Genomic DNA, 11,078 nt, shown 5'->3' on the forward strand with positions numbered 1-11,078 from the left:
GGTTTTTCTTCAAAATTCTCAGCTCAGATTACATATTGACACAATTTTTCAGTCTCCTTCTGTGATAGCGTAAGCTCCAAGAGAATAGGGGTATTTGACAGTTTTGTCCTCTCTTATAGTCCTGACATCTGGCTAATAATAGGTGCTTACTAAATATTTGTTAAATGAATGAATAAGTCGAATTTTACCATGCACTTGGCTCATTTTTGGGGGGAGCCTAGGTTTTTTAGGCCACGCTACAAAAATGAAATTATAATGCGACTGAGACAAAATACCACTTGTTTTAGTACTGAAACAAAGTGCCACCTGGTTCGCGAATGAATCCCTGCATGCTGATCTTGTCCCCAGGAGCAAGGGCACCTGTCTGTTGTATCCCCGGCGGTCAGCACGGTGCTAAGTACCTAGTATCGGGCACTTGTCTATATGATATCAATAAGAAACCATGGTTTCTGAGTGGTACGGACAAGAACTGAAGAACTGGCTGCAACACATGCTGGGGTCCCACCCTGGGTGTGTATATCAGGGGCGGGGAGTCTCTGAGGGGGAGGGGAAGGAGGAAGGAGAATGTGCTGGGCAGGGGTCAAAGTCCAAGGAGCAGCAGTGTGGCCTCGTGAGTCCGGCGTTAACTGTGTACAAATGGCTCCAGAGACTGAGTTGATCTGCAGTAGGAGCCTTGTATGGGGATGTCTAGCTCCCAGGGAAAAGCCTGCAGGGCTGGCCTATTGAGAGTTGGGTCATTGTGATCTGATAGCACAGATGACCCTTTCGAGATGGACAGTGAACCTCTGAGACCCACTGGCCACCCGAGAATGGTGCCTGGAGGCCTCTGAGAAATTCATGCAGCTCATCAGCAGCTGCTTTCCCCCAGTTCCTGAACGGGCGGCGGGCATGAGGACAATTTTTCCGGTGTCCCACAAAGAACACCGATTAGGAGTCAAAACTCCTGAAGCTCCGATGTCAGCTCTATTTCTTGCACCTGTTTGAACCTGTGTCTCTAAGTGTAGTTTACAAACTGCAGACAAACACACAAGCATAAAACCCGTCATTTGTCCGACCTGACCACTGCCATGGGGACTATTACATCTTAGACGTCACAAAATATTTAATACGGAAAAATACCTGTTTGCCATCCTGTGACTCGCATGTTAACTTAATTGTACAGAAACATGTTTTCAAATCTGTGATAAATCATTAAACTTAGAAAATAACATTTTGAAATTGCAGAGAATTCCAAGCGATGGAATGTAAGCTATGGCCCACCCACACCCCACAGGCATGTATACGTGCGTGCATATTTTCCCCCAAAGCTTCCTTATAATACGTCTAAAGTACACAGTTCAAAATTCAAGCAAATAATTAATTACTGAACAAATTAAACAGAAAGAAGTCACAGCATGATTTGTAAAGCTCCCATTACGTCTGCCGTTTCCCGTGGTATGATTGACATTTCCTTTTACCTGCTGCTGGCTTTGGGAACTACGACCATTCACCTTCGCCCTGCGTGACCTGTATGTCACCCTCCTCTTGTGGGCGCTCAAGTGTGAGCAGCAGTTATTTTTTCTCAGTTCCCACAGTATGAAGGGAAAAAACAAACAACACAAAACATGTTGCTGTTTTTATCTTATATTCCCTAAAGTTCGAAAAGAGTATTTAACCATCAGTGGAAGCCTGGGCTTGACACAGGATTAAATGCACAGACACAGCCTAGTATCAAACTGGACCAGCTTGTGGTGGAGAGATGCAAACTCAGGTACCTGCAGAGGTGGGCATGGATCCCAGGCTGGTGGGCTCTGGCCAACTGGGGGGCACAGGCCCTAGCTGAAGGAAACACAGAAGAGGCAGCAAAGGTTGCTGCTATATGGGCCCAGTATGGCCAGATCTTCTCACTTTTCAAGATAATCCAGCAGGTTTTAATGTGAATCTCTCAATTTTTTTAATGTTAGCAGTTAGTTCCAAAAACTTTTTAAAAAATATTCTATAAACCAAACACAACATGGCTATGACCTGATGTGGTGCCCAGCAGCCTGTTTGTGAACTCGGGGTGGGGGGTGGGGGACAAGAACTGGTTCCAGTGGGTTCCAGGCCCTCATCTGTCACTCATTAACTGCTTCCTGAGGTGGTCACTTCACTTCCCAATCACTTGGTACCCAAATCCAGTCAGCTGCTGACGCTACTGTGTAGTAGCTAAGGGTGCTGACTCCCTTGGGTTCGAATCCTAACTACTACCACACTATATACCTGCCTTGTCACTTTGATTGACCACTCCAGGCTCCAACTCCCGCTCCTATAAAATGCAGAAAATAATACAACCCCTCTCATAGGGCTACTATGATTAAAAAAGATACTGCACGCAAAGTGCCTAACTACAGAGTAAGCCCTGGATGACACATGTCAGCTATTGTTATCTGTAAGCCTGGCGCCTCCATCTATTCACAATTAATTAGCAATCCTGTTTACTCAGACTTCTGGAACCTTCTCCAATCTATCCTCTGGTATTTGCCCCCACTTTCTCTGCCTTAGTTCATAGCCTTGACCTCTTTATCTTGAACTGTTCATTATAATGATCTAATTAATGATCACATCTCCTGCTTTACTGAGCACCTACTCAGCACCCCACTCTGACCCACCCTCATGCTGTACCCACTTGATTCCACCTCTCAGCTTGGTAAACTATGTAAAGTGAAGATTTCGTGGTGTCATTCTCCTTGTCACCTAGAGAGCAAAGGCTAACTTCCTTAATCCTGCATTCAAGGCTATCCCCAGGCTCTCCCAAGCTCACATTCTGCCAGTCTCTATAATACTCTCTCTGCTCCAGCTGTCCCAAACTACTGCTCTTGCCCTCTCCTGAGTGAGCTATGCAGTCCCTGGTCATGGTCAGCAATCTTCTTCTTTCCGCTGAGAATGTTTGTTTGCCCTCTCCTCATCCAGTGCTGACCCCTTCTCAGCATTCTTCTCACTAGTCCAGCCCCAAGTGGTCAAAAACATGAGGAAGCCTTCTCTGATTGCCCCCCTAACCAGCCTCATGGCCAGGCCCTCCCTTTTCTGCAGTTCTACCACACTTAGTACATAGCACCCTCCTAACCTCACAATGCACAGACATCTACCTGTAGAGATGTCTGTCTCAACACGAGATAGGAGGCCAAGGGCAAGAACCTGGTCCTACACATTTGTTGCATTCCCAACTGGCACATATAAGTGTTTGGTGTTTCCTGAATGAATTAATGGGACTAGCGAAGGGGGCATTTGACAAAAGCCAAACAATAATGTCGTTTTTAACACATCCTGTTGCAAGAAACAGGGATCTTTGGGAATATCCAAAGAAAGACTAGGATACTGGAGATACATAAAATCACTCAGGAGCCCTCAATTCCCTCAAATGTGTTCACTTTGATTAATTTTAGTAAAAAAGGATATCACATATACAAAGTTCTAGCTACCTAGATGATTGAAAATATCTGCACTTACAAGGTGGCTGCGATTTGTCGTGGTGTCTTGATCTTCACTACTTCTTTCTGTGGCCTCAGTGGAACGATTCTGGTATCCCAGGAGAACATGTAATCCAGCCAAAGAACGAGTCTGGTTATTTGGTTCATGATTTATATGCTGTGCAGTGCCATCTGAGAGACCCACACAGCTGTCTTGATCTCATGCCTGTGTAAGCCTCCTATCAAAGAGGCAACAATTTCTCAGTGCTCTGAGATTCACCAAAGGAGGCTAAGAGTAGATGATCTTGGGAAGGCAGAGATCTGGGAAAGAAAATAAACATCATTGCTTTTTGGCATTTATGTTCTTAAAAACTTGCCACTGAAGCACTCATTCAACAAGCTTCACTGAATAAATGGAAGGGTTGTTACCCAGCCTCATTCCCCACCCCCTAGGCAGGATTGCAGGCCTGGCTTTGGCAGGCTGGTAACTGAGTAGTGGGGCTTTTCTAATATGAACAGAGTGGGCAGTTCATCAAAGTGGTTTCCAGTACAGCTCTGGGATCAGGCTGCCTGGGCTCAGGGCATGGCCCTGGCAGTTTCTAGCTGGTAGAGCTGACACAGTAATAGTTCCTGTCCCAGAGAGCTGTTGGAAGGATTGAATGATAGAGAGCATGTAAAAAGTGCTTAGCATGTTACCTATGAAAGTATTCAGATTATTATAAGAATTCAGTAATTGTTAGCTATCATCACTTGCCAGAAAGATCCTACTACCAGGTTTGAGCCTTCTGTGGCTTATCTTTACAATTCTGCCCACACCCAGTATCTCTACTTTATTGTCCAACTGTGGGATCAGAGTTCCTAGAGCATGGAAGAGAGAGCAAGCTATAAACTTCAGACCAATAAATAAGCAAAAATAACAGAGAGGGGGAGAAGAAGGCAGACTACATACACAGGTCACCTGGTTGAGTGCAACGGCTCAAGCATAAAAATGGATGTGGACTCTCAATGGCCACGCGTGAAGGGAGAAAACAAAGGGCCATGCCTTCAAACTTCTGAGGGAAAATTCTATACCTAGACAAACCTCAAGTATGGAATAAAGACATTTTCAGGCATTTGAGGCTTTAAAAAATGTGAGATATTCTAAGGAACAGGGTAAATTATTACAGCAATTTCTTATTAGATGTTAAATAGTATTGACACAGGTAAAATCACTGAATGTGACTTTAATTCATACCACAAATACATGCTGAGTGCCTACTATGAGTTGGTTAGACAGCAGACTAGAATAGGTAACCCAACAGGCACACATTGATTCCCTCACGGAACTTCCATTCTAAAGGTGAAAGATAATAAACAATGACAGAAGGGAAACTTGGAGTCAGAAGGTGATAAGTGCTACAGAGAAAGAAACCAGGACCTACAGCTCCAACTCCCAGTACATAAAAACTACAGTGGTTAGAAGAATGAACTAAATGACACCATCTAGACACAGTCAGATAAATAAAAAATGCTGGACATCTATAAGCAAATAGGCTTGAATTCTTTAAAAAAGTCAAGCTTGTTAAAAACAGAATTAGAGGAGATTAATGTAAATTAAAAAGAATTAACACGCACATTCAACATATGAGCCCTGATGAGATGCTGGGCCAAGGAAAAAGGTTATAAAAGATCTTCTGGGGACATGGAAGGAAATTGTAATATATATTGAATATTAAATGATATTAGGGAATTTTCCTTTTTAAAAAGATTTTATTTATTTATTTGACAGAGAGAAAGAGAGAGCACAAGCAGGGGGAGTGGCAGAGGGAGAAGCAGGCTCCCCGCTGAGCAGGGAGCGCAACGTGGGGCTCGATCCCAGGACCCTGGGACCATGACCTGAGTCGAAGGCAGACGCTTAACTGACTGAGCCACCCAGGTGCCCCTAGGAAATTATTCTTAATTTTTAATTTATTAAATTAAAATAATTTTAATTTACTTAGGTATTATGGATATGGAGGAGAATGTCTTAATTCTTAGGAGATATGTGCTGAAGTATTTACAAACAAAGCAAATAGGGCAAACTTATCAGCTGCTGAATCTAGGTAAAGAATATTTGTTAACTGCTCTAAACTTTCAATTTTTCTGTATATTTTTAAATGCCCAATATAAAAAGTTGGGTAAAAAGGAATGGAGAAGATCAGAAAAAGTAAGCATAGACTACTTTTGGGAGGAATTCTGCTGTAAAGGGAATGTATTCGTTTCCTAGAGCTGTTGTAACAAATTACCACAAACTGCATGGCTTAAAAAACAGAAATTTATTCTCTCTGGAGGATAAAATTCTGGAGGCCAAAAGTCCAAAATCAAGGTATTGGCAAAGGCTGTGCACATGTCCTACAGAGGCTCTAGGGTAGAATCCATTATTTGCCCTTTCAACCTCTGGTAGCTCCTGACACTGCTTGACTTGTGGCCAAATCACTGCAGTCTGTCTCTGGGGTTAAATGGCCTCCTCCTCTTCTGGGTGTCTGATCTCCTTTGTCTCTCTCCTATAAGGACACTTGTGATAGCATTTAGGGCTCACCCAGATCATCCAGAATAAGCTCTTCCTCTCAAGATCTTTAACTTAATCACATCTTTTGCCATGTAAGGTAATATTCATCTTCTGCCATATGATGTAATATGTAGAGGTTCCTGGGACTAGGAAGTGAGTATATCTTTGGAGGGCCACTTTTGTGCCTACCACAGGGAGCAAGAAAAATGGGGCAGTAGCTAGAGGGGAATGTGGAGTCAAGAGAGGTTTTGTGCTTTTTCAAAGATGAGAGCAATTACAGCATGTTTATAATAACTGATGTAGAGTTTGCTGTACACTGAGGTTTATTTGTTCATTGTGCTAGTCACTTTCACACAGGAAAATTCATAAAGGAAATAACAAGTTACCTTCAAGATGAAAATCAGGGTTACACTTAAGAATTCAATTAAAAACAATCAAAATGTAATGGAGGAGACTTTTTGTCAAACATGGCAGATTGAACACATACATGTGTTTATCTCCAAACCCCATCAAGATGAAAATAAAAGGATAAATACAATATAAAACAATAAAGAATGAAGACCATCAATTAACAAGCCCCATCTGTGCACACAGAGTAAGATCAAATATTTTAGGAAAACCTCCAACACACACACATACACACACACCAGCAAAGGGGGAGGAGAATTCAGAGGAAATAATATGAAAAGCAGAACACTTAAAAACAGAAAAATTCTTCCTTGGAGATCTAAGAGAACATGTACACAAAACAAAAAACAGAGGTGCTATATAAAAAAAAAAAAAAGAAGCAAAAAAAAAAAGAAGCAATCAATGAACAAGAGTTGAAATTAAAAAAAAAAAACTCAATAGAAAGGATAACAAGATAAAATTAATGAAATTGTCCAGAGAGTAGAATAAAAAAAAGGACAAAAGTAGAAAAAAGATAAGAGCTCTAACTCAGGCTCCAATGTCCTGTAGTAGAACCATAGAAAATAGAAGGAGAGGGACGCCTGGGTGGCTCAGTCAGTTAAGCGTCTGCCTTTGACTCAGGTCATGATCCCAGGGTCCTGGGATCGAGTCCCGCATTGGGCTCCCTGCTCTACGGGGAGCCTGCTTCTCCCTCTGTCTCTGTCTCTCATGAATGGATAAATAAAATCTTTAAAAAAGAAAAAAAAGAATCTTAAAAAAGAGAAAGAAAACAGAAGGAGAGGGCAGGGTGAGCCATTAGAGTAGTAGAAAACAGGTAATTTATATAGGTCATATCCACAGAATAAAAAAATTTTTTTAAGAACAAAACTGCAATTATAAACAGCAACACTCAGAAGTTAGAAAAGAGTGGGGCAATGCCTTTACAATTCTTTTTTTTTTTTTAAGATTTTATTTGACAGAGAGAGAGAGCACAAGTAGGCAGAGAGGCAGGCAGAGGGAGAGGGAGAAGCAGGCTCCCTGCTGAGCAGAGAGCCCAAAGCGGGGCTCGATCCCAGGACCCTGGGATCATGACCTGAGCCAAAGGCAGACTCTTAACCGACTTAGCCACCCTGGCGCCCCTGCCTTTACAATTCTAAGGGAAAAATATTTCCAACCTCGAGCCTCGTAGCTCTTCATCCCCATTCCCTCCTCGCAGACTCAGATGCTCTCCCTTCCTCTCTCATATTTACCCCTTCAACGTCAATAATGTTATGCTTGGCTCTAATTTATCCTCTTCGACTTGCAATAAATCCATCAAATATGAGAGAAGAATCAATATTTTCAGGCAGATAAGTTGTCACAAAGTTCACCTCCCATGATCTTTCTTTGGAAGCTATTAGATGATGTGGTTGGCCAAAATGAGGCTGTAAAACAAGAAAGAGGGAGAAGATCTAAGATCCAGGCAGTAGGAGATCCAACACAAAGAAACAGAAAGAAGCGTTAAGAAGCCCAGGAAAGCAGCAATGGGGCAAACCTAGAACGCAGCCACTCTACATCAGACCCAGAGGATAAAGGACTCAAAGAAGGAAATTGCCAGGGAAAAAATGAAATTGGTGAATTATCATTAGGTCTGACTACATGAACAAAAAATATGGCATGGGGTTTACAGATCTTTTGGAGGCTTTGGGGAAAATCAGCAAAGGGTATGTATAAAACAACTAAAAAACATGAGCCTATTATAAATCTGTGTCATGATATTTGTGATATGATGAAGTTTCTACTCCTCAGAAATATTACAGACTTTTTTTTTTTAAGATTTATTTATTTGACAGAGAGAGAGAGCACAAATGGGGAGAGCTACAGAGGGAGAGGAAGAAGCAGGCTCCCCACTGAGTAGAGAGCCCGACGTGGGGCTCCATCCCAGGAGCCTGGGATCATGACCCGAGCTGAAGGCAGACACTTAACTGACTGAGCCACCCAGGCGCCCCAATATTATAGACTTTAAAAAGTACATGGGGGAGGGGCGCCTGGGTGGCTTGGTCGGTTGAGTGTCTGTCGGTTTCAGCTCAAGTCATGATCTCAGGGTAGTGAGATCGAGCACTGCAATGGGCTCCACACTGGGTGTGAAGCCTGCTTAAGATTCTCTCCCTCTCCCTCTGCCCCCCACCGCCACTCTTTCTCCCCTCCCAAAAAAAGGTATATGGAGAGAAAAGGGTGAAATATTTCTTTCATCCAAACTATCCATGGCTGCTTTTTTCCACCTCCTATATCCCTATCGAAGAGACAAACAGGATCTAAGAGCCTAAGTTTTGACGTTGATGTCTTGACAGTAGGCGCTCAGGGAGTCTTCTCTCTTCCCTGGGATGAGAGTAGATGATGGATGGCATATGGAAGTCATAGGAGAAAGCCCCAAAGGAGACTGACACAAGGGGAAAAGTCCACGTGATTAGATGAATAACCAAGTCAAAGATGGAAACAGTAATAACACAAACAGTTGAGGTAACTTCATATCAAGTCTGAGCAACTCAAATTTGATGTGTGGAGGTGAGGGAAACCCAAGGAAATGGTGATCATGGTGAAGTGAGCCCAGCATTATTCCAGCTATATTTGGAGGCTAGTTAGAGGATAGATCCATGAGGATGGCCTTGGTCCAGATGTATAGGGCCCCGCGAGAGGCCTGTCCCATTCGATTGTAAAATTGGCTTACATGGGAGAGGGGCGTACAGAGAGAGTAAAGGAAATAACTTTAAAACCCAACAAACATAATCATTATGATGGGATTTGACTTCTTACCTTTTTTCTTCACTTCTTTCTTTTCTCTTGCTTGTGTCACTTTGGAGCCCCTCATTCCTCTTCAGGATCCTCTCAGAAGTTTTCTTTCCTCGCTCCAGCTTGCATCTTCCTTCACAACCTTCATTATCTACCCTTTATCCTGCTGTAATTCCCCATTTTTCTCACTATGCATTCTTCTCTAACTTATAAACCAACCACACATTAAACTAAATCCTCTAGCCCCTCCCAAATCCATTTCTCAAACATTTCCCAACAAGCCCTTCAGTCACAGCTCTTCTCCAAGAAAAAAATCTCCACCTTTCCTCGACATAGCAACACATTATCAGATCCTTTCTATCTCCTCAAAATGTTCCCATTTCCCTCCTTCTCATTCTTCTTCATTTCCTTTGGCCCTAGCCTCCACCTTCATCCTTGCAAATTCTTCATCCCCATGCTCTCCTTACCTCTCTCATATTTACCTCTTCAGGGTCAATAATGCTCTGCTTGGCTCTAATTTCTCCTCCTTGACTTGCAACACCCTCTATCTGCCTCTCTTTCCTTCATTAGCTTCAGTCCTTCATCTGCCTCATTCACCATTACCTTCATCTATAACCTCTTTCTCTTCCATAGAAACAGATTCATCAGCAATATCATTCACTCCACCCAAGACATCCTCAACTCCCACTGCTTCCTCAGTCCCTTCTAGCTCTTCATCACTTCCTTCCACCTTTTCAAAAGGATTTTCCATCTCAGCACCAGGAACTTTAATCCATTTTTCATCACCAGTAACTTCTACCATTCTTTCAGTTGTCTCTTCAGTTATGCTCTCCATTCCTGAACCCTCTAGCTTCTCTGCACTTGACTGCAGTTTATCTCCAGTGGATCTCAAAACTTCTCCACTACTTCTCAGCTTCTCTCCCCTGGATCCCCCCTTCTCTCCACTTGACCTCAGGTTCTCTTCACTCAGACTCAGCTTCTCACCACTTGATGTCAGCTTCTCTCCACTTGACCTCAGCTTTTCTCTACTTGACCTCAGCTTTTCTCCACTTGATCTCAGCTTCTCTCCACTCAGCTGCTCTCCACTTGACCTCAACTTCTCTCCACTCAGCTGCTCTCCACTTGACCTCAACTTCTCTCCACTTGACCTCAGTTTCTCTCCACTCAGCTTCTCTCCACTCAGCTTCTCTCCACTTGACCTCAGCTCCTCCTCATTCTGCCCTCCTGTATGTGGTCTGGATCTCAAGTCCTCTCCTCTGGTCCCCACCCCAGTAAATTTCAACCTCTCTTTAAAACCAGACCCCCTCCTAGACCCTGCTGTAGTCCCTGCACTCTCGGATTCAACGCCTATTTTGTCTCTAATTTCTTGCTTTCCCCCCATCTCCTTTGGGCTGTTTTCCCCCAAACCTGCTGAAGCCCATAATGCACTTGCTACACTGTGCAGTAGCTTCACATCCATCCTTTCCTGACTTTGGCCTGACTTCGCTTTCAAGACCATTTTTTCCACATCTTCTCGTCCCCAGTACTCAGAGTTCAGCTTTGGGTCGCACATCCTAGGCTTTTGTGTATTTCTACCCAGGAGCTCCATTCTCTTCCCGATCACAATGAGCCCGTTCCAGGGCACCCACAATTTTTCTCGCAGCATCTGTGCCCCTCTGCTTCCCGGGTCCAGGTGCGACCACCCGTGGACCCGGGCCTGGACTCGGGCGCCCTGGCCGCAGGCCTTACGGCGCCTCCTCACGGCTCTGTGCGCCTTACCCCGCAGATCCCTCATGCCCCAGAGCGAAAATTCTAACGGAACCCCTTTCTCCACAGACACTGACCCTCACCCTTATCCCTGGTCCACCATCCCACCCCTCCTCCCCATTCCCCCACCCCACCCCACCCCGCCCTACCCTCCCACCCTGCCACCCTGCCCCCTGCCCACTGGTCCGCCGCCTCGCCCACCGCCTCGGAGGGCGCGCGACCTG

The 11,078-nt window shown here is 44.0% G+C and overlaps 1 protein-coding gene across 19 annotated transcripts in view; it reads right to left on the reverse strand.

The window, feature by feature from the left end:
- The window catches only part of LOC116638450 (protein Ycf2-like), a 38,943-nt gene extending 27,971 nt beyond the window's left edge, over positions 1–10,972 (reverse strand). For 16 of the 19 annotated variants that reach the window (XM_032414431.1, XM_032414429.1, XM_032414420.1 and 13 more), the window contains exons 1-3: positions 9,133–10,972; positions 7,590–7,763; positions 3,466–3,746 (exon numbers count right to left, since the gene is read on the reverse strand). In XM_032414431.1, the coding sequence (XP_032270322.1) occupies positions 9,698–10,882 (1,185 nt within the window). In that variant the 5' untranslated portion in view covers positions 10,883–10,972 and the 3' untranslated portion in view covers positions 3,466–3,746; positions 7,590–7,763; positions 9,133–9,697. Of the gene's footprint in view, positions 1–685; positions 1,819–3,465; positions 3,747–7,589; positions 7,764–9,132 lie in introns of those variants that run through there. The other 3 variants (XM_032414437.1, XM_032414432.1, XM_032414433.1) reach the window with 3 other exon arrangements.
- Positions 10,973–11,078: the final 106 nt, after the last annotated feature.

This window comes from Phoca vitulina, unplaced genomic scaffold (genome assembly GCF_004348235.1).
Source record: "Phoca vitulina isolate PV1807 unplaced genomic scaffold, GSC_HSeal_1.0 scaffold16, whole genome shotgun sequence".
In the NCBI taxonomy this organism is placed as follows: Eukaryota; Metazoa; Chordata; class Mammalia; order Carnivora; family Phocidae; genus Phoca; species Phoca vitulina.